The 24,859-nt window shown below is 32.5% G+C and overlaps 1 protein-coding gene across 2 annotated transcripts; it reads right to left on the reverse strand.

Moving 5' to 3' along the window:
- Nucleotides 1–1,212: 1,212 nt before the first annotated feature.
- On the reverse strand, nucleotides 1,213–19,517 carry LOC111393795 (carboxypeptidase SOL1). 2 transcript variants are annotated; one of them, XM_023019499.1, is made up of 15 exons: nucleotides 19,261–19,515; nucleotides 18,769–18,856; nucleotides 18,587–18,682; nucleotides 17,664–17,694; nucleotides 17,524–17,580; nucleotides 15,992–16,087; nucleotides 12,974–13,096; nucleotides 9,748–9,852; nucleotides 9,049–9,095; nucleotides 8,144–8,269; nucleotides 7,865–7,967; nucleotides 6,640–6,702; nucleotides 5,113–5,196; nucleotides 2,329–2,392; nucleotides 1,213–1,612 (listed from the first exon to the last, which is right to left on the reverse strand). In XM_023019499.1, the coding sequence occupies exons 1-15, from the start codon at nucleotides 19,364–19,366 to the stop codon at nucleotides 1,299–1,301; spliced, it is 1,503 nt and encodes a 500-aa protein (XP_022875267.1). In that variant the 5' UTR covers nucleotides 19,367–19,515; the 3' UTR covers nucleotides 1,213–1,298. The 2 variants fall into 2 exon arrangements, with proteins under 2 accessions (XP_022875267.1, XP_022875268.1); XM_023019500.1 differs by lacking the exon at nucleotides 5,113–5,196 and having other exon boundaries at nucleotides 19,261–19,517.
- Nucleotides 19,518–24,859: the final 5,342 nt, after the last annotated feature.

A 24,859-nucleotide genomic window follows, 5' to 3' on the forward strand; every position in this document is an offset into this window, starting at 1 on the left:
TGAGGGTAAAAGTTCCACTCAGCAATAACAGACTTTGAGTTCCACCCAGTATTAGCAAGCCCATGCCTACGACATAGGTATTTCCTCAGAAGTTGGCCGTTAGGTTGGATCTTCTTTTACAAAACCTTTCAGAAAGACAAAAGGAAAATTTTTGCTCAAGTGATGTTTTCTTTTTGGTTTCGTCCATTTTTCGGAAAATAATTTGGCCAATAATTTAACCTAATTTGGGATGCTAAGAAGGCTAGCAAAAGTTTGAAGAATCGAAGCATGAAATTGAAAATTAAGAAGCAAGGGATAATTCAAAATCAATCGAAGGCTCGTTTGAAGGAATTCAAGGAGACGGAATTGTCAATTTATACCCAAACTAAACTAAAGAATATATGACTACAAGAATTAGGAGATATCAATTGACGAAGTCTCACTCCTAACGCTCTTATCTTATAAAATCTTCTCAAAATGATTTCACTTGCATTTATATAGAAATTAGAATAGAATTAGTATTAAACATTCAAAACAACATTCCATTCATTTCATTTATTACATTCGTGTTTGATTTTGTATTGATATATTTCAAGTCAAAGTCTATAGCTCATGGAAACGATATTTTTAATTCACTAACTATTAAGAGCCCATTTTATTGTAAAAATGTAGTTTAAAATAGTAAAATGATTGAGGACGTGTGGTTGAAAAATAAGGACAAATTTTAAATTTACATATAATATTATTTTATTGAAAAAAAAAAGAGAGAAATGTATTTTGAAAATAATGAGAATCAAACAAAAGCTAAGCCCCCGTTTGAGCCACATTATTGTAAAAATGAAAATTAAAAATATATCCGTTATGCTTTCCACACAAAAGATAAAAAGTCAAATATGGTGACTTGATGTGATGAATAACAATTATATTTTTCATTTAATGAGAAAATAATGGTACTCAAACAAGGCCCAATTCTATTGTATGCTTATGGAATTTCATCAAAATATCGCCCATAAATGTGCCGTGACCTCAATAGAATAAAATATGATAAGAACAAAAATCTAATCATCTATTCATATAATATACACAAACGAACACAAGATAAATGAATTAGAATAATTCTATTTGTACATGTACCAAATTGTTTACCCCTCCCTCGTGTCTGTAGGACTCGCGTGAATAAAAAAAATTTCCAAAATTAGGTCCCACCGCCTATTATGAGTATTCGGTAAGAGATTAAGTAAAAATCATTAGGAACATGTAGCATGGTCCAATGAATTATAACTTGGGACATTTTTTATGTCAGATGTATAACAAAGAAATTATAGAACAGCCGGCCGTTTTGGCCCTATGCTTTGTCTTTGGTATAGATAATTTGATATTACTTTCCTGTTCATTAAGAAGCAAAGAAATATCAAAATCAAAATCAAGATTATAGAAAGTTCTAAATTGGCCATAGGAAGAAGCTCGAGAACTTTAAGACTCGTCTTGTTCTCAAAGTAACAATCAGAGTCGTCTAACAGTTGACTGCCCGGATGAGTGGTTTCAGGATCAAGAACAAAATCTATCGTCATTGCTGCTTCTCCTAGTACAATACATGCGCTCTTCGTTCTGTATCCAGGCATCGTCGCAATAACTGCACAGAATGGCAAGGTTTAAGAATACCAATGTTCATGTACTTAATAAGAAACAGAAGACACATGGAGAAGCAAATGAAATGAATGTGCACGGAAAAAAAAAGAAAAAAAAAAAAAGACTTTCTCCACATTCCATCTTTAAATTATGAATTAATCTACTCTGCTAGAAGAAATTGTCCAGAAGCAATGCCAGAAGATGAGTTGGAGGAAAACGACAGGATGAAAAAGCTGTTATATTTTAAACTATCAAATGATAAAATGTTATGTGACATTATGTAAATCATTATGCAAGCCTTAATGTACATGTAACAACATTGTTAAATTATTTAACTTAGAAGTGGCCAAATATGAACCAAAATTACCTTTCTTTTCCTTCTCAAATTTGAAAAGAAAAAAATTAGAGATGGGTGAGATCTGAGAACCACTACTATTCATCTTCACCAGCTCACCCCAACATGCCAACAGTGCACCGGTCCATCCCATTCCCTCCCTTCCCACTAGGCACCCATAAATCATGATTACAACAGGAACAAGAAAATACCATCGTGATTTGGATTGAATCTCGATGAAACAATACATCAATAAGAAGTTAATTCGATAAGTTTAGTGACTTTACTCACCAATATTTTTTCTTCATTATCACGTATTGGTAAGAAACAATGGTTGAATTTAAGAATATAGAAGTGAAGGTTCAAATTTCTTTTCATGTCAGTACCTTCATATTTCTCTCTGGGAGCTAGCAACCGGTGGTAATCAGCAAACGGTTTACTGGCTGGAATCTGTCAAAGAAGGGATTATTAGAAACTATCACTAGAACAAGTGTCAGATCAAGCATACAAGTTTCCTGAAGTAGCAAAAATGCTAAACCCCTGTTTGATGGGGATTCAAATCAGAGTTTTAGTAGATTTTGATAAAAGTTGTTGAAATATATGATTGAAAAGTTGTGGATCCCTTAAAATACGTGGTTAAAATTATTTGTTGATTTTGACTTAGATTAAAATCTGAATTTTAATTTTTGTCAAACAAGAGCTACAATTAGAATGTTAAATTTCGATTTCATAGATTATGAAATTCATGAAAAATGTAGCAATAATCCATCGGACTCAAAAATCAAGAATTGTTTTAACACTTACACCCACCTTGTGAAAAAAAAATAAAAATAAAAAAAAATAAATCTAAAAAATTGAAATCACAATGAGCTATGAGAACACTAGAAAACTAGGCATAAACAACACATCTATCCTGAGTCAAGTTTTTCATTTCGTTTTTTTCCTGTACACCCTTCTTTTTACGTAGAAATACCTTCCTTTTTCAAGAAGGTAAAGAGGGAAAATAGTCGGAAAATATTATGGAGAGATTCCCATTCTCTATCCCAGACAAGGTTTCATTTGCCAATTTCTAAAAGATTCTTTTTTATAACAAAACATCAACACAGTTTCAATGAATTTTCAGGCTCTACCAAGGAAGGCTGATGGGGGTTAAGATGACTCCACCGTATATAAAATCAATCTCATGAAAACAAAAGGAATGGAGCATAAACCTAACCTCTTAAAAGCAGAACAACGCAACATATAAAAAAATTAAATAAATGGGGAAGCACTACTTCCTATACAAAGAAAACAAGTGTTAAGGAAACTAATGTCCTCTAATACTGGAAGCCATATCGATCAATCTGTACAAGGGCACAAAGTCGTCGTGATAGGTCAAGCAATCCATACTCTTAATAATGGTGCTGGTTTCAACTCTCAAATGTTAATGAATCAGCTACCTTATTTCCCTTGTGGAAAATGTGGAAAACGTTATCATAGTCAAATGAGAGAAGGTGCCTGATGCGTCTGAGAGTGATTTGAATCACCCAAGGTCCTCCACACTTTGTGGTGCCTTGAACAGCCACAGATGAGTCAAAATCACCCATATGTCAGATAATCCAAGTTGTCAAGCAAGTAAAATCAAAGGATAACCTGGTTTGAGGCTTGATGGTTTTAAAGATGAAAAGAATTTCCAAACAGGAATAGGTGGATGGGAATGATTAATTGGTACTTAAGGACATTTTGCTCCCAGCTCAAAACACTGTTCACTTTTACTCCTCCATACGACTAAACATTACATAACACATCATTTCTGATACTATAGCTAATTACCTAGAACTCCTGTAAGTGGTCATAGTTGCTGTTTCTATCAACCCCCTGCCACTGCCTCGTCTAGTACGCACATATAAATAATCTTGCAGAAAACCCAAAAATCCTATTACAATCTCTCACCAGTCAACCCCGCCAATTATTATACCTTTAATCTCAACTGAACATGATGTGACCACAAATGAAGAAAATAACCCGGAAATAAGGAGGGAAAAAAACAATTGATAGAGGACGCAAGTGTTATCCAAAATCATTGGGAGTAAAGCATGTGTAGGTGGATTTTACAGTCCACCATCTTATATCTAGGCTCAATCCTAGACATGCGGTAGCAAGTGCTTATTAAATGCCAGCAGCCCTCTACAAATCAAATTCTGAAGAACTGACGAACATGACACAGGCTATATTCAATTGAGAATCTAGGACCTTTGGGGGTGCATATATTTCGAGGATGTAGTGCTGCAGCACTAAGGTGGTGATGGAGTATTATCTTTAAGGTATAAGACAAATATAGTGTCATAGCACTGAGGCAATAGTGGTACCAAGACATTTGATGAGTGGTAGTTTTTTGCAAGTGAGAATGTCAATATTATTTATCATTTTGTGAAGTCAGGGATTAATATATCCATGTTCCATGTTAGTTCACTTATGTCTCCCATTAAGGAACATTAATGGCACTTAATATTAATTCTTTTGTTTTTCAAAAATCATGATAACATACATATCATCTTCGGAAGAGCTATTATATGCTTGTGAACTAGTAAGCATCAAGCCTACACTAACATTATTAATAATACCAAATATGACATCTACATACTTTGACAAGATTGATGAGTTATACAATATACATATAACATATGAATACATCTCACATATATATAACATTGATGTTTTCTGTCACATAGATGTGGATGTGTGTTTTTATTTATGTCCACCATGGAGACAAATACATGATGTCCACCAAGAAAACAGGACGAGATTAGCTCCTTTCTTAGCACCTGTTTCGGCTCCATTAAAATATTAATACATTTTTCTCATTCTTCTTTTCAACCATACATCATTCAAAAAAATAATATTCTACATAAACCCAAATCTTTTTCTTCTTTTCTAACCACACGTTCTCCAAGAAATTACCATTTCAAAATGCATTTTTCTCAAAAACTCATTAAAATGGAGCCCAAACAAGGGCTTAATATCAATAATAGTCTAGCTACAGTGCCAAGAGGGTGTGACATCCAGAACTAGATGATAAGTCACTTAGCAATCAATTTAAAGGTCATTTAATAAATCAGTAAAGCAAATAAAAACAAAGCGTTCCCTGATTTGTTTAATGCTTACAACCGAAAAATGATGGCTGATCATACCGTGTAGTTTATTCCCCTTATAGCTATTGTCGCTGGCAAGGGTCTACCACGATCTGATGAAACTATCCTTCCATGTATTCCTGTCTATATGATGAAGCATATATCAATAACATGTGGGTAAATTTTGCTTCTTACTAATACATACAAATTTTACAAATGTATAGGAGGAGGGGTGGGCGCGGGTCGATTCAGTTCGGCTCTAAGGAGAACCGAACCTAACCAAAATTTTTGGGTATCTAGTAAATGGAACCGTCGAGTCCAAATATAATTATGGAACCGTTTGGGTTCGGTTCCGTTCGGTTCGATTCGATTCGGTTCGGTTCGGTACTATAATTAAATTTTTTAACATTTATAACAACATTATATAAATACAACTAATGATACATTCAATGGTTTTGGAATGTCAGAGATTAGTAGACCACCTTGTTCAAATGATCGCTACGGTCAAAGTTTCGGTTGGCGGAGGTCACAGCTTCGATCGGAGGTCACAGCGTCGGCCGAAGATTGTATAGGTTTTGGAATGTTAGCGAGGCTAGGAGAGCGAGTGTGAGAGTCGAGACAACGTTATGCACTTTAGTGTAGGTGTTTAGGGTTATTTAGTGAATTGAATCTTATTGGGCTAAGAAATGAAACAATGAATTGGGTAATTGGGCCAAAAATTAAAAAATTAGAAATAAAACAAATTATTGGGCCAAAAATTTGGATTTAGAAATTGTTAATTTGTTTAGAAAAAATTGAAATTAAAATAATTTGATTTACTCAATATAATAAAAAAAAAAAAAAAATTAGAAAGATTCGGTTCTAGACCGAACCATACCCGTCGATTCTCAATTCAGATACCCGTTCGGGTATTTAATTTGACAAGAACCGTCGGGTTCGGTTCGGGAGATTTGCCCAACCCTATATAGAAGTATCATGTCATGAGATGTGACTAAGTTCTATGCTCACAGTCAACCTACCACAACTTCCCTTTGTCAGGGCTTAGGTCTGGCTATGAAGAAACATAGATGGAGTTCTTTGTACAATTGCATGAAATGACATTAATTGGGATAATTAAGTAGCTAATTGTTAGTTGACAGCACAGAGATCAGTAAAAAGTCTGTCTCAGCTTCGTCTCTGTGTATATGGTTAGAGATGCACAATATTACGACAATAAATTGGTGCCAAAATTTCACAAAAATGAATGCCTTGATACACCAGTGCCTGTTAAAAATTTCAAGTTTCTGAAACCACCTTAAAACTTGTCATTCTACTGAAATATTGCTCCCCATAACGGGGCATTAAATTTTCTCCATTTTTAGAAGCACCCTTGGGATTAGACACTATCAAACTCAATGAACACGATGATAGCAAATGATGATAATTTAACCAAAAGATGGGCCACTTCCATTAAAGTCTTTTGCGGAGAAATTGCAAGAGTATGAAAGGGAAAGGGAAAAGGAAATGAGAAGTTCTCAAAAACATGATAAATTTTCTCGAACTAGTACAGTATGGATTAATGTATGGAAACCGTGCAGAAAAGCATACCTTCACTAAACTTGCAACAAGATTCAACATACTCATTTTATTATATTCCCAGAGGGTTGGAATCTGCAAAACCAAAACCTGGAGTAAGGATGACATAGAAAATGGAGATATCATTGCAAGAACAGCAAAATTAAGTATCCTAATTACTAAGCCTCCCTTAGGAAAGAATTTATACATTTTAATTTATAAATGAATACAAATGAGTGATAGATAAATGGATAGTGCTTGTGGATCCATTGGAATATTGGATTGAAATGAAGATTGACCATTGATAAATAATTTAAAAACTTTGCCAAGAGGAGGCAAAATCGAAAGGAAAAAAAAAGAAAGCTAATAGTGCATCAATGCTCAAACATTTATATGCTTTCAAGGAAAAAAAACCTGAACTTATTGCACATACATCACTAGCAAAAGACATACCGAGCATGTGATGACGGACATAATCAAAAGAAGACAGAAGAGATAAGACAGAGAACCGAGAGGGAGATGAAGAAATTGGAGGAAAGAAACATAGTTTCTATTCAATAATTAAGTCTCTAAAATACAAACGCATAAGCCGTCTTTAACTAAAAAAAATAGCATAGAATACTAGAAAATCTATAAATAAACCTTAGTTACTTTTCCTAAAATAGGAGTCCATACTTGGAAAGTCTTCCTATGGTATATCTAATAGGATCTCCATCAGCATGCCATCGTCATCTATTTCATATATAAAAGAAATTTAAGAGATGTTTAGACCAATTAACTCAAATGTCAAATAGGGAGTTAGTAATGATATTTTATTGCTCAAGATATATGACTAGCCTAGAACTTCATCTTGCAGTTGCCATTCCATGTTAGAAAATGCATTTATTTTCCTAGATTGTTGTGTGGTATGTTAATCATAAGACTTCAGAATCCACCTTGCAATGATATCTTTTAGTTATATGTCTATAATCAATACTATTATTCCCCTGACTTTCAAGCTTGTAACACTTGCACACAAAACAGAGAAGTTCATTTTTCCATTTCAAAGAACTCCAGAGAGCAGATTTCAACAATTGACCCAGACGTTGGAATAAACTATTGCAATAACAAGTAAATACTTGATTGAAAATTACCGAGTTGTGTTAGTAAAAACACTATTCACTGAGCCATATAATCATAACTACATCCCACAACTCATCAAAACATGACTGATTCAGGATAAAGGCTCATTATCGAACAACTCAAAATAAGATATAACCTCGCTCGCATGAGGCCATTTGTTGTCACTGATCTCCAAGGTTAGTTCAAAACATCCATGATGAATGTAGCTCCAATCTTGCATGCCACCGTATATAGGATACCTAATAAATTTACACCACAGGAAGTGGAAAACTAGAAATTCTTAGCATTTTAAATGGCATTATCTTCGGCTAAGAAAAAAAGAGTGATAAGAAAGAAAGCATTGACAGAGCTAATAAAATTTTGAAGCACTTCTCATTATACAAATTTCCTGGTTTATACTTCTGCAAGGCCGTACCAGAATGCTCCATTGGTAATTCCTTGAGGAAATTCCTTGCTCAGAGACATGTTATGGTGAGATTTACTGTATACACTTGCCAAAAATCTGAAAGTCTTGTCATCAGGACATGCATAGTAATTTTTCCTGAAAATGTCAGGTACCAAAAAATTCTGCTTTTAGAAGCATCAAATGAAAGAGATTTAGGAACTTGCAGAAGAAGTAACTTCGTCTATTTTATAAACAAATTCAGAAAACGTCTAGCACTATCATAAAGTTCCGTAAAACAACTTTAACAGAAACATGTGTAACAATTAACATTAAATACAAGATAACAAATTCCATAGGGTTGTTCTCAACATTTGATACCAGAAAAAGGTACAAAAAGAGTACAAACCCCAGCATCCAAAAGCATTAGGGTGAAAAATCGTTTTCAGCATTCTATGTAAGACTTAAATAGCAGCAAAATCATACAAGTTACAATTGAGAGTAATATAATCAACCTCCAAAAGACCATGAAAACAATTTTTCAGATAACACACAATAAAATACTGTAGCAATGATGTGACATTATGACCAGCAAAAATCAAAGGTTATTGAGGAGTTTTACAACATTAAATATATTAATTAGGGAACAAAACCTTTCTTAGCATGAGAAGAACATAATTATAAATAAAAGGATAACCCAGCTTATAAAGTTAACAAGGCCAAAAGGTTAGGATGAGAATGGTAGACATTTAGCAATTTCTTCTTCTCTATTTTTGGATTGATGTTCAGATAGTACCAGACACCCTGGCAATTCATCAAGACAAACACAGGCAAGGAAAGAACTAGAGTCATAAACTGATGATTTGGCGGAACAGATTTCAGCATCTGGACCTATTATGCACAAGAATTCAAACAGAATAACAGCATAGAAATCTTACTTTCTATCTTCAGTTCCATCCCATGGATAATTAGCAACAAGTGCTCCCTATAAACAAAGAAAATACTTGAAAAATGACGGCAATTATTAAAAAGATTAAAGTTTAAAATATATATTTACAAAATAATAATAATAATATTAAATAAATAAATAAAATCCTGTAATCATTTCTCCCAATATCTGTCCTTGACAGAAAACACCTCATCATCATCATTAGACCAATTCTAGACCAGCAACTTTATTAGAGAGCTGATTATAATGTTTCTCTTTTGTCAGCCATGGATATCAATAGACATTATATTATTTTGATCTTTCTCCGAAGCCTCATCTCCTTTTGCATATTCTTTCATAAACCTTTTAACGTATCATCTTACGCCATAGACATGTGGATCCCAGGTTAAGTGGTTAATACGCAAAGAAACGCCTTGTGGGTATATTTTTTATTCAACTGAAATTTTAAATGCATGTGTACATATATATCATATATTTAACCACTATTTAAGGAGAAAAGGCAGCATCTGATTCTTGATCACTATTAAAGAAGAAAAGGCATAACATAATACTTGAAATGCACCTTCTTTGCATATTCACATGCATAGAACTTTATAGAGTCAGGAAAAAGTTGAAAGAATGGGAAAAGGCCTATGTAACAGTGTTAAACTTGACAAGTTTCAAAGCAAGGGAGAAAGAGAACCATTACCCCATGCAGACTGGCAGATGCTGTAAAATGTATCTCTTCCAACCAATTCATGATTGCTTCCGTTTCAGGTTGTCGTGAATCCAGGTCATCATTCATAGGAAAGAACTATGTCAATCATGTCAGTCAATGCTATTTAATGAGTTGCTCCAATTTAAGACAGAGTAAAGGAAACAAAATTGGTCCTAATAGTTACTAGGTTCAAAAAAGAACAAAAGTAAATTCTAACCATTGTAAAAATGAAAGTATACTTAAAAGTTTTCAAAATGGGATATTGATTTGGGAAGCCATATATACCACAGAGTCAAGAAAAACATAACGAGTTCCCCAATTAGCCAATGTCTGGCAGTTCCCATTTTGACAATTTTAATGGGTCATTGGCAGATACATTGTGAAAACGAAGTGGTTGTTTTTTCCTATTTTCTAGCAAACCTTGTTTTTTTGGTAGTTTCATGAACGCTGTTGAAATAAAAATTTCAATTTTTAAACTATAAAATAAGAGATCAGTAGTAAAATACTGAAACTCAATATATTTCCAAGATGTGAAGAATATACTAGTAATTATTTTTGAAAGTAATAAGAAGTGAATAATGATGCAAACATTTAAGATACTTGGTGAAGCTCAATGTTAATATATTACAAATTGTGTATAATAATGTCTAGTAAATATTACAATGTAGAAGACCCTATTTATAGGGTTGTAACTAACTCTAAAAGGAAAGATTGTGTAATAATTACACAATCAACTAATAAGGAAAATAGTCCTACACTATTAGAAAACTATCATAGAGAAATATTGATCCTATATATTATTATACTCTACTGACATCCCCCTCAAATTGATGCTGGTAAAAGAAAATTTGCAATCGCGAACTAGATGTGCGGTCGAGTCAACATTTTCGTAGAACCCATAAACCAAGAGCTCAACGTCATTGAACTTCAAATCCAAGAACTGATTCAAAACTCGCTATGATTCCTAGCAAAGAATCAATGTCCGGCCAGAAACTAATGACGCTAACAAATCATTACCAAAACGCCGAATGCTCGCACCTCACTTGATGTACCGAAGAGTCACACGTTAACAAAAATTCTGCCAATCGTGGACAACCACAAGAAACCCACACCTAAAAGGTTGAGTTATAACCAAAGAGAATTGAAGATTCAACCACTCTAAAGATACTCCAGAGAACTCACTCCCCAAGAAGAATTTCCAAAAGAAATTTATGAAGTGTGTTGACCCACACAATGAGCTCTATCTGTCGGAAGAACTCAATCGAACACATAATTCGTGTTCCGACAAAAGCTCTAACACCAATACACTAGGCAAAATTCAACAATATTGCTGACCAAGATGCTGCAGTTGGAAGAAATACCACTAAACAACTTACACAAAAAATGTAAATTGAACTTAACATACCAATTCCAAAATCCAAATACACTGGACCAAATAACAAATCAAATTTCATATGATCACTAAACAAATCCGGAAAAGAATATCAGAGAGGAGCAGAGGAGAGAAGAAAACGTTTGCTACTAAAATTTCCAATCTTTTGTTGTCTCTCTCTTCCCACTATAGCCACAAAGCACCGTAGAAAGAGGGGAAATTACTCAAAGTCCAATCAACACCTAATCTTGATAAAACCCAATTTTAGAAATAACATGAACTGAAATGGACAGACCATACTATGATAAAACCTAAAATAATTAACCAAAACAAATAGTCTAACTTAAGAAATTAAGTGCCCCAACTCAAACTCAATTATATTGTTTCGTAGCCCAAATAAAAAATTTCAGCCTACACAAGCTAACAATCCACAATCAAATCAAACCAATTAAATAATAGGCCCAATTACTCCAACAGCCCAATAAACACACTAATTATTAACCCAAATCAATTGCCCATTACCCTATTAAACTACAACCCATAAATCAGGCCCATTCCATAAATCTAGCCCATGTATAACCACATAATACAAATGTATCGATCGGCCCAATAACCCAAACCCAATCAAAAACCTAGTCCAACTTCTGGTCGTCACCACCTCTTCAAATCCCAGCTAACCACGACCTAGCTACTATTGTTGGCAAGTCATCCAGTTCCCGTCGCCAGCCAATCTGGAGACCTGGAGTCAGCGCCACAAGCATCATCCCGTACAACGAGTAGTGGATGAAGCTCGTCAAAATAAAATAGTAGAACCAAAAGAATTTTCCGACTTCCCACTCGAACCCAATCATGGAATAGTCTGAGTTGCGATGTAGATTATCTCTATGGCCACCTGAGTTGGCAAATTTATCAGCAAAATCGACTCCTAGTTGACCCTCAACTGCTAGCGTGCTAATCTCCTACATCTATGTAGCTAGATTGTACCCGTCTGTAATCTTTGGAACCCCGGGAATAAAATCTGTCTACTGAAAAAAATTAGGCCGGAGCAGCACAAGCTCGCCGGAAACGAAATTCAAAGGCTAGTTTGTTTAGGATCGAAACGGCTCTGATATCATGTTAAAATATTATAAATTGTATATACTAATGTCTTGTAAATATCACAATCTAGAAGACCCTATTTACAGGGTTGTAACTAACTCTAAAAGGAAAGATTGTGTAATAACTACACAATCAACTAAAAAAGAAAATAATCATATACTATTGGAAAACTATCATAGAGAAATATTAATCCTATATATTATTATACTCTACTGACACTCAATACAATTTGACATCAGGAATATTCTTTTCCTGAAGATCTAAAATCATTAAGGTTAAAGTATTTCAGCACCAATGTGTCAAATGTAATCAACTCAAACTTCCACACTAAATGCAAGCTTCAAATAAAGAAAAATTACAATAAAGAAGAAGCAAGGACATTAGCAAAAGAATTCACCCCGGAAGAAGTGCCTATAATAAGCCTAAGATTCTAAAGAACTGAAAGCACAATCTGATTTATCATGTACTGAATCTCTCAAAGACAATTTTAAAGCAAACTGCATAAATACAGCATATGAAATGTACATCTCAATTTTTTTCTCAATTTTGCAAGAAAGATTTTTCATCAAATCCTCTTAATTCAAGCATTGACTTTTCAAGATGGGGAGAATTCAAAGGTAAAGAAACTATTCATTCAAGCTAATTTACTCGATCTATCTAACAACATGCAAAAGTTTGAAAAGAAGGAAATATTTCTCAAAAACCTATATAGACCGCAATGTGTAAGATAACAATGCACCAAGATACCTGGTCCGGAAAATCACGATTTAAGTCTATATTGTTTGCATTTCCACGCTTCCTCAGTGAATATCCATCGGGATTCATGGAAGGAAGTATATGAAGGTGGATATTATCCACAATCAAGGTAGCCTATGAGTAGAACCGCAATATAAATAAGTTAAGACACAAAGAGATGTACATTTAATATATAAGATACAGAAAGCATGATTTCTTGAACTCAATGATAACGCCTAGAGAATGAAGATATATGTAAACCAAGGCAGTGAATAGTTCAATTTCAAATGAATACCATTTGAACCATATCAAAATCATATTTAAATAATGCTCTATTACTAGAACATCATATAAAAACAAAAACAAAAATAAGTCTTATCATCAATAATTTGGTTTTACCACACGAATTTTTTTATTTCACTTTTCTTGAGAATCGCTGCATCTGCTCAAAAATCCAATTAAACCAAATATGTACCATTGCATCATACCATGTTAATTTCAACCTACCTCTGAGTCTTTAGCATGTTCTACTAGGACAACATTGCTCTTGAAAATAGAACTATCAAATCATTAATTTATCCTCAATTAGTGTCACCTCACATATCAGTGTACATTGTGAATTCTTATTTTAGCTATTCTATAATGGAAAAACATGCTTCTTAACATAAACATTTTTTACCATATTCATCTTACGGACATTTCGTCCTCTAGAGGTCCGAAATTGAATACCAATAAAGCATAACTGGTCTACTAACTGTTTAGCAAAATTTGTCTTCTATCTTTATTCTATCTTTATCAGTGACATTCTATCACATAAGATCTCCATATACTACTCCATTCCTTACAACATACGTTAATCCTATGCAATACATCCTCCACGTTATCCCTCCTTATTAATCATTTTCAGGCTTATCTAGTCACTTAAATATATTTAAGATTTAATTAATTTAGCAGATTTCTATTTACATTAGTTGATATATTGTGTTTACAGGTTAAACCCCATATTTGATGATGATTGAAGTAAAAGGAAGTGATTTGGAGTATAAAAAAGACTGAAGGATGGGATACGAGGAAAATACCTGCAAAATACGTCAGGAAAAAGTGCACAAAATTTTCTACAAAGTTCTTCTCAGGGCAAATGATATACAATTGAAAATATAGGAATTGGAGTTCATTGCAAAAAAAAAATAAAAAATCGTAATTCGAAGTTTCTGATCAAAATTTATGCACGTTTGAAGCTCAGGACTAAAACTGCAAAAAAAATGACTAAAGCTGCACAGATTTTGTAGAACAGGGGCTGTGGTTGCAAAAACGCATTATACGACCGCAGGATGAGAATTTAAGGCCAAATTTATGACCTGTTCGTAGCAGCAGACCACAGTGAAGCTCCCTGCTGTCACAGACCTGTTCCAGCCAGATCTAGGACATTAAAAAGTTTCTTGATCAAGGGCGATTTGGGGTAATTTTGGTTCACGGTTTTTAAGGGACTTCAAGGCTTATAGAAGGACAAAACCTAGGTCAAGAAAAGGGGAGAAAGAAGAAAGGAAAGAAACATATTAAAGATCAAAGAAAAACACATCAAAATCCATCTTTTGGGAGAAATCATGGAGAGAGGAGCAAGGAATTCATGGGAATTTAAGCATCAATATATCCGGGCTGTTGAAATTGAAGATTGAAGAGATTCATCCTATCTTCTTTACTTAAATTTACCAGAGGATATGTATATTAAATTCTTCTCATCTTGATTTCTTCATCATGTTTCTTAGCTAGATTATTTGTTTGGGCAAATGATGTAGCTAATTGACTTCTACTCTTGTTTTCATTCAATATTTTGGATTTTACATTGACGTGATTGATTTATTTTCATGTTTATTCACGAGAATTAATTTACATGATTTTCATTGCATGTTCAATCGATAGATTTTATGTTAGAACACTCAATCTTGCTTTTCATGAATTTGTTGTTAAATTGAGAAATTTCTACATATTCATGTCGTTCATATGTCCTTATGCATCACTTTTATCAAACTAATAATGAATAGATGAAATTTTGATAATTAGGGATAAATTAACAAGTACTCAATAGATGTATGTTAATATTTTAACTTGAATTTAATAATCGACAACATTAAAATTGAACCAACATATGAATTGAACATGAGTAGGGTTAATTAGTGAATCAGGACTACTAAATATTTTCTTGATTTCTACCTAAATTCTTGCTTTCTCCATTATTAATTTGCATCGTTTAGTTGTTAACTAGGAACTCAAATTTAAAATCCTAGTCTTAACGGCATGTTTTGTTGAAGTTAGTTTTAATTAAAGTATCGTCCATAATCAATCCTCATAAGAAGATACTCTAGTCTCAACTTTATGATTTGTTAACGATTAACCACTTGCAGGATATAAGGACAACAATCATCAAACCTAAATATACAACAATTGTTCTTTTGGACCATGATCCTATATAGTGACTCCAATGGTATCCTTATTCCTACAATGACTAAAAGAATATCCTATGTATTACAAACTAGTTCTACTTAACATTTAAATTTCAATTTGCTTCAAAAGACTAAATTTACAATTTCTCCCCTTCTTATCTCATCTAACTACAAGAACAAATCTTTAAATATATAAAAGATAGCTAGACAAGTACCATAATCCATGCAAATAATATACTGTTCTTCACAATATTTATCGAAGTGACATATTTGAACACTATTTCCTAGCCTTGGCCAAGTGTGACATCAGTTCAACAAAAGAACAGTTATCGTAATTGCCATTTAAGAACTGAGAGTTTTAGAACAGTTTGATTACAAGATTTCCAAAGAAGAACACAAAAGATGCAATCAATAGCCAAGTTTTGAGTACAATCGTCACACTGTTAGAAATAGATGGCATGTTTTAACTGTTAAGAATGTTCTATGCTACAATACATAGTAAGTAAAAAACAACAACTAGGGAATCCAATAGATTTGCATAGCAAACATCTGGCTATAACGAGTTCGTCATAAAAGAAAATAACATTACCAATTGGTCCTTCATGTAGTTATCACAAATCCAATTTGCTAGAAGCAACAGAAGTTCACGACCTAGAGGTTCATCTCCATGCACATTTCCAATAAACTGGAATATGAAGATTGATAAAAATCAGCCACAACAGACTACCAAAGCACCTTATAGTGCAGACAGAAGATTTCAAAATTTATTTAATTACATAAAGAAGCAATAAGTAGAAATATCAAAGAAAAAATTAACACTGTTACATACTATCGACAGAAGTAAAAAAGGGAAATATCACAAAGTTAACCCAGTTTCTTGACTCAATAACCAATAAAAAAAATATTGGATCTCAATGCGAAAAATCAGAAAAGCCAAACAATTTCAAAAATCCCTTTCCCTTAATCCCTTGATCGTTTGGTTAGCCAGAAAAAAAGGATAAACCTACATCTTTTACGGCACTGTCAAGCCTTGTTCAAAGAATATTGCTGTGCACAACTTCTTGAAGATCTGGCTGGTCTTTTCCAAGCCTTTGCATTACTCAGATGCACTAATTATGGAAGGTAAAAAATAGAGTTATATGACCCTTCCACTCCCCCAAATTTTCTTCCCTTCATTCTATGTTTACCTCTTTTTTAGACCCACTTCACCACTTAGACATTGGTTTTTACATGAAACAGATTTAAATTTGAATGTATTCTTTCCGCAATTCTCACAATCCGCTATTACAATATGTTCTCTTGTTGACTCTAAAATTTCACAGAAGTAAAAGTTCGCCTAATACTGAAAACAAGAATGAAGTATTTCGTATTCAAAACATCTTTCACAACCTAATCCCAACCTAAAGTGCATGGAAGAGGAATTAAATTGAGGAAATCTATATTACCCCTCCACCCGTCAGTGTGATGAAAGTAAGAAAAAGACTGATTCCTCTGTAATGTGAAATTCAGCTTCATAAAATGGCAAATTGAGAGCTTTCGATCAAACTCAAGGTAAAAAATTCATCCTCCAATTTTAACATCAACTCCATGTATTAGAGAAAGACATAAAAACTTCCTCCAGCACTGGTGAAGAAATGTATTACTTCAAAACTTTCAATAAAGTTATTGTGACTCAATTGGCAACTAATATTCTAATTCTTTAAACAACGTATTCTACAAATTGAGCAACAGTGATCAAACTATCCCATTTACAGAAAATTAAATTGTAAACCCTTAATTGGCAACTAATTCCCGAGTCATCTTGGATCATGCCTATATTGATATAAGCAACCCATCCACACAGCATATTTACTGAACTTAATTTACATGAGCTAGCTCTCTTGGAAAGTATTAAGTATTTTTTTTCTTCCTTCTGAAATTCCACCAGTAGTAGCAGTTAGCTCCAATTACAAAAAGATGAACATGCAATCAACTGATTGAGCATAGTTGTTCCATGAAATTATCCTGCTTGATTATTTCCTCTATTATCAAGAAGTTGCCGTTGGCAATCCAGCATAATATACAGATACAGGAAAATGGTTTGACAAAGTTACAAGGTTTTAGTGAGTAGGATATCATTACCTTGAAAGCAGGCTCAGCCTCTTTTTCTCCCGGCCTGTCAGAAATTTCCATCGCCCACTACATTCAAGAAACCGAAAGATAAGTAAATTGCTGCGCAGAAGATCCAGCTATCAACTCGAGGAATGAACAAGCAGTATTACCAATGGAACTCCAAGAACACTCTTTCCAATACTGATTGCGAATTCCAATAATCCCTCAACGAGAGAAACAAGAGTGTGTCAGACAATAGTAAGAATGTTAAAAGCAATACTTCACATAAATATTACTGATTGAATGTATGTATCCACAATAGTTTGATGACTAGTTCCGTGCTGAGTTCATTATTGCTCCTATATAAATATCCGAAACAAGAGATGATCAAGTTTTGATGTTCCCCTTAATGTTAATTACTACATTTAAAATGAATAAGCTCTCAGACGAGAAACTTCTTCACTACAAAGAATTCCACTGTCAATCTAGGCACTGCACCACTTACAAAAACCCGGACTGTTGAACCAGGAAACGAACCCATAAAACACTAGAGCATTCAATAATGGGTTGAAAATATAATCAAACATTGGATGCCTAGACAAAAGAAAAAATGTTTTGTAAAAGAAATGTTTTCTATAGCAACTGTTATTCAAGAAGTCTACTCGGTTCAAGTAGTACACAAGCATAGCTTGATTAAAGTTAAGTGTAGCATTACACATAAACATAAAAGATTAAAAACATAGGTTACATGATTTCACGTTCTCTACAATATACCAATTACGAAGTATGTGTAGTAAGGTTTATAACTTTGTATTCGGAGATTAGATGTCTTCATTTAAAAGTATATCCTAGTACAATTTTCTTAAGTGAAGGACCCAAACCCAACAAAACATAACCTCAACTATATTATGAATTGGACACTTTTTCCCTTTTCCAGTGATAGATGATAAGCTTAGCATCTGACCAGATTGCAAGAAATGCTGAAATTCCTTATTCACATTTTCGATATGCCTCATGGCCAAGATAACTAAGCACAGACTCTTTTTTCAAATTTTGAAGGGTGGTTATTGAGACAACGGTTAGTATCAATTACCTGTATATTCTGGATATGTTACTGCATCGGCCATTAAATGCCTTGATGGCCTTCTCGAGATCCGAATTACTCATATACCCTTGAGCTAATTTTTCACTGTAACAACGTTATTTTGACAATCAAAAAATTGACTTCATAGATTCTAAAATAATATTAAAGAAAAAGTCTAGGCTGGCATATACAGTCTCTGAAAGTGCTCTTCCTCAGATAGAAAGTTGTTTTCTGCATATAACCGCCTCATAGAACCCCCATAATTTTTATCTACATAATCTACAAAATAAAAAATAATTAACAATACAAAACCAGAAACAAAATAATCAAAATCGATTTTTCCAAATAATAAAAATAACATCTTTATTATGTAGCCTAAAAATATCCGAGTAACTGGAAGTTTAAAACAAAAGATGTTGCTCGACATAATTACTTCTCTTAGACTTTTCAATAAACATTTAATGATCACCACCATAAACTTGATGCACACAACGATCAACATTTTTCCATAGCTCTTCTCAATTTAAATCAGTTAATGAAAACTCCAAACTAAATAAATTCCAAACACGAAAAATCCTGATTTTTCACTTGAAAAAAATACATTAGAGCTTCTTTAAAATCGAAATCAAGAAGTATGAGGTTTCAATCTTTACTGCGTACCAAGAATTGAAATAGAAAGATACCTGCGTGATTAGATTGATGAAGGCCGCCTCTGGCATAGGAGGCGAGGAAGAAAGATGAGAAATTTAGAAAGAGAAAGAGGAGATGGAAAATCGTTGAGGGCTTCATGCATACTGCATCTAGAGAAAGAGATGATTTTCAGAATCAATTCTTCGTTTTCATGAATTTGCTCGGAAAAAGATGTTTCCGATCCAGAAAAACGGTAGGAAAAAGAAAACGTGAAATGAATGAATGCTGGATCGAACGAAAACGGACAAACACGATTTCAGTTTCAGTTCCGACATTATTTGACTTGTTAAGTATCGTAAGTTTGAAGTTGAGTTCATTTGGCTCCACTACTTTTATAATTTTTTGTCCTTTTTTTTTTTTTTTTTTTTTTTTTTTTTTTTTTTTAAAAATTTTTTATTTAAAAGTTTTTTTTTTTGGGGGGTTTATATTTTTTTCAATGGAGATATTCTTTTATGTCATGTTGAAACCCATGACAAAGTATTCTCAAACCTTTAACTTTTAGTTCCAAAAAATTCAAATACATAGCAAGATCCTAAGCGTAAAAGATTTTTTTCTCCCACACGTTTCATAAACCTTCATGATATATTTGATAGAAATTAAAGCTTTAATTGTTGTACTGCATACTTAACTTGTTCTCAAAGTTCATGACATAATTTCGAAGTTCGCCTCCAACTTATAATTCATCCATTTGCGTCTCTCTTGAATTTTTCGGAACATTTTAGCTTAAAAAATGTTTAATTTATAGCTTGTTTGGAAGCAACTTTTGCCCCCAAAAAATTAATTTTTTGACCGTTATTTTATTATTTCAGTCGTTATATTTGACTTCTTCTCTTACATGTGGATCCCACTTTTCTCTTAACGATAAAAAAATCAATTCTCAAAATCACTCTCAAACAGGCTCTTAATTTCCAACACCATAAGCCATAACATGCGATTAATTACCATTTAACAAGGAAACTTTACATAATAGATCAAAAAACTAAAATAAAAATGTGAAAATTATAATATTTTTATTACAAAAAATATCGTGAATATAATTTTTTGTAACACGTAACATAACAGGCATATTGTTTACACATGTAATATATGTCGTAATATATGTCAAGTTGTGTGTCCATAAAATATAGTTTTACTGATCTAAAAATAAAATTATTAAATAAATTGTGGTTATTTATTTATTACATTTATTTATTATTGAGCATGTAAATTAAAGTGTCTATGATTATTTGAGATAATATATGTGGGTGCTTGTGTTGAAAAATACAATATGACACAATTTATATTTTGATTATAAATAATTTTTTCATAACAAATGTATAAGGTTTGGCACATTATATTGGAAGATTATAATATTAATCAATTCACTATTCAGATTTGTGATTTGTCATTATTGCAAAGATAGTTAAAGCTAACATAGTACATTTGGGGTGTATTGAATGGACCACAGTTTAATTTTATAGAATGACCATGCCAAAAATTAAATTCCACTTAATCATCATGTATTTCATCTAAATGTCTTGACTATTTAAATCCCACTTAATTCGCATCGAGAATCATCGTCCTGAAAAATGAGTAGGGTGACTATTTAACTATTTTTTATTGAACGGTTAAAATTCGATTTCAATGTTTAGCGACGTCTAAATTTTGACATTCATGATTAGTTCAAAAAAATTTTGAAAAAAAAAAAGTACTAAAGTTAGTGAGAATGGTTAGAGGGGCAAAATGATCATTTATATTATTGAGCTCGGATGGGGATAAAATATCTATACAATAGGCCAAAAGAAAGTATTGCAGATTTATTAATTTACGTGATCTTATATATTCCGTAAATATAGCTTTTTGTTTCTTGTGAAAAAAAAAGTAAAGACTAATAATTAGATAGGATTGTCTAAAATTGATTAGACATAATCTAATTATTAAAGTTTGAATAATATATATTCGATCTAGTCCTTGTGGTAGTTGTATAAAGTATTGAAACTAAATTTTAATTATTATAAAAGTTTGGGTTTAATTGTAATTGCAATAAAATTTCGGATTTAATTGTAATTGTTATGAAAGTTGTAAACTTAATTGTAATTGTAATTGAAATTCTAGAACTATAATTAAATATAAACTAATTGGATTTTGTACTTTAATTAAAACTCCTATTTTAATTTTAACTAAGACTCTTATTTAGATTATAGTTGGAGTTATTATTGTACAAGGATTTGAATTATTTTATCTAGACTAAATGTAACCTAGAGATTCTGCAAAATATTACAAAAATATAATACAATAATTTTATAATGTTCACATTTGGAGAGAGAAAAAAGAAAAAAGAAATCTTGGTTTAATCATCTATCTAGTCCAAGAATTATTATTTTTTGATTTAATTAAAAGAAGTTGTCCACCACAGATATAATCTTGACTATGGAGAATACTACAACAACCCAACCTCTATATTCAAGAGTCCAATTGATACCAAAATTCAATTTAAGTCTCTTTTAAGGAAAATGTTATAAGTTCGGACTTAGAGGACATGACAAAATTCATGGGAAGTAGGATATGCTCAAATTCTCCAAGAGCGGACAGTACATAAGTTAACAACTTGAATATATAACTTGGTCATTGCAAATAACATTGAAGACTTGAAGATTTGGAGAACCAAGTTTTTGGAATTAAAAATTGAAAACTCGTGATCCAAAAAGTGGGAAGCTCGTAATTCAAAACTAATTAAAAAATTGATAATCGAATTTAGGTAAAAATTCAAATCCTTCATTCTAGATATAAGATAGATGTTTTGGGTTAAAAGTCATGGATATCCAAAATTAAAATTTATCATATTTTTCGATTCTATAACATAATGATTCTTATTATTACATTAAAAGTCAAATTCTGAAATGAACCTATACTAATTCATATGACAACTCTCATTTCCGGATCTCTTCAAGCTGAGTTTTCTCTCAAAATTTGCTTTACTTCCTTCAAGTTTACTTTCTGCCTCAATTGAAGAATATCAGTAGATTAAGCCGACAAATCTATCCATCAATTGAAGAATTGGAATTTGGTTTGAGCCAATTAAGCAGATGCAACAAAGGGAGTGAATGAATAATTTTGGGGAAAAAATATGGAGGCAAATAAGAGTGGAAGACTGCAAATTAAGAGAGGGAACGATAATTTTGGGGAAAAACTTTGGAGGCAAAGAGATAGTGGAATAATGCGGGTGGATGAGGGTTTTTCACTTTTGGAATTTGTTAACCCAAAAAAATGTATTTTCTCTTTTTCTTTTTACTTATCTTTTAAATTCAAAAATATTTAGTGGGGACCAATTACGTAAATCAATAGTTCAGACCGCACTCGGCCATGGACTTGGAAACCCCCTATTTGCCAATAGAAATGTTGGCCTAATTCCACCGCTCTACCACTAAGCTACTAAAGAATAACAGGAGATTAGATCTCATAGAGTAAGCCAACTCTTGTAGATGTTTCGACGATTTATAGTCCTTTGTGGCTCCGGGGATCTCTAGAAAGTCCAACGGACCATATCGAAGAACTATAACAAAAAGCGTTTCACCTTCAATCATAAAAATAAAACAATAAGCGATATTCACCGGGCCAAGAGCACCCAAAAATGTCTGCGATCGAGTAAATAGTTCTACAATTTATTATTTATTAATATTTTCCTTTGGTCAATTGTTGAATAAAATCTTAGAATTAGAAATACTAAAATAGTAATTGAAAAATATTTCGTTAATTATTAGCTTACAAATATGTCAAATATTTTTGTTTACAAAAGATATATTTGAATGAAGGAACTATGATAGGGATTGAAGGAAATAAATTAAAAGGGAATAAAATCATGCATAATTTATTTTTTCACAAACTTTCAACGACAACACTTAATTGGTCGTTGAATGTCACCTTCAACAACTATATCTTATTAGTCATTGAATGCCGAAAACTATTTTGGCGCCAAGCTAATATTGTAACCAGGTTGTCATAAACCTTCAACGACTGAAACATAATCTATTGTTGAATGTCACCTGTAACGACCACTAAATAAATAGTCGTTAAATGTCAAATTTTCCTTTAGTTTCAACAACGAGATAATATTAGTTATTGTTTTACTATATTCACGACCAAATATTATGGTCGTCAAATATTTACTATATTATTTGTGCTTTTAATAACCGAATTTGTCGTCATTGAATATGAACAAATATTTTGGGGGGGAATATTTTATTTGGCGCCCTCTCAAAATGACCAGTTGTAATTTGGTCGTTGAAAATATAGATTTAACAGCCATTTTTTCGGTCGTTGTAGGATATTTCCAACTAATTTAAAATTTGACTCTTAGTCATCCAATTTCTACGATGAAACGTATAATTTGGACTTTAAAAATAATTTTTAACGACCAAATTGATTTAGTCGTTTAAATATTAGTTGTTAAATATCACTTTTCTTGTAGTGATGGTATTCACGTTTAGGACCTGTTAGATATGTGTTCACTTGATTTAGTCCTTAATTGTAAACATGACATGAATAAATAATGTAAAGTGTGTGCACAAACTAAAACTATAAAGACTCCATTTCCTAAAGTTGAAAGAAAAACTTCATTCCTATATGTGATTTACATAGCACTCCTTGTAGAGGAGGCAAACTTTTCTTTATGAGATTCATTGATGATGTTTCTAAATTTTGTTATGTTGTTTTAGAAAAAATTAAAATCGATAAGACTAAAGTAGAAAACTTATGTAACACCAAGATTATTTGCATTAGGAGTAATAGAGGAGGTGATAAAGAAGGGTTAACCCAGCTCAGGCCTATTCCAAGTGTGGTGCTAATTATATATGCTCAATATAGCTAGCTCGACAAATATAAGCGGATCATTTTTGGCCCATATTTATATTTTATTTGTAATCGATCGAATTACTTTTTATTCATATATTTTGTAAGATCCACAAGTTCTATTCATTTATCTACAATCATTTCTTTTATTTATAATTTAAATTAATTACAAACAACTCTCAAACTTGAGTGGCTCCCTCAAGCTTTTGAAGTAAAATTGCATTTTAAATCTAGGCCAATTTGTTGAGCTTTCTTCAACACTGAAGAAAAGAGAGAAAAAGAATAAAATGGATATGGTACAATGCAGATACTATGGCTAAGATCATGTTTGGCTAAACTTAGAGATGGTAAAATTACTTTTTAAGTAACACATTTTATTTCCAAACTTGTTTACATACTTTTCCATTACTTCTAAGTGCAAAAGTTATTTTTCGTGAAAGTAACATGTCTGGCTAAACTTATAAACTTACCTAAGCATTCACTTATTTTAACATGCTCGTAGACTTCAACTATGGAACACAAAAGTTATAATAAACTAATAGAGTATTAAGTACGTGAGTACTTAGAAACAATGATATGTAATATTTGTTAAACAATAATTGCATGCTTCAATGAATTTATGTCTAGACTTTTTGTGATCAAGATATTATATTTGTCAAAAATCTTCAATAGAAATTCCACTGAGCAATTTTATTATCTTTGGAGATTGAAAGAAGTTTTAAAATTTTAACCCCCCCCCCCCCCCCCCCCCCCCTCTTTTCCAAA

The sequence above is a fragment of the Olea europaea genome, chromosome 4, assembly GCF_002742605.1.
Source record: "Olea europaea var. sylvestris chromosome 4, O_europaea_v1, whole genome shotgun sequence".
NCBI lineage: Eukaryota > Viridiplantae > Streptophyta > Magnoliopsida > Lamiales > Oleaceae > Olea > Olea europaea.

Excerpts from the sequence above, each read along its gene's own strand:
- LOC111393795 (XM_023019499.1), bottom strand. The coding sequence starts at position 19,366 with ATGAAGCCCTCAACGATTTTCCATCTCCTCTTTCTCTTTCTAAATTTC. Across the intron at positions 17,695-18,586 it reads AACATATCCAGAATATACAG|TATTGGAAAGAGTGTTCTTG; the intron begins GTAATTGATACT and ends ATTCGCAATCAG. Across the intron at positions 8,270-9,048 it reads GATGGAACTGAAGATAGAAA|GAAAAATTACTATGCATGTC; the intron begins GTAAGATTTCTA and ends TGACATTTTCAG.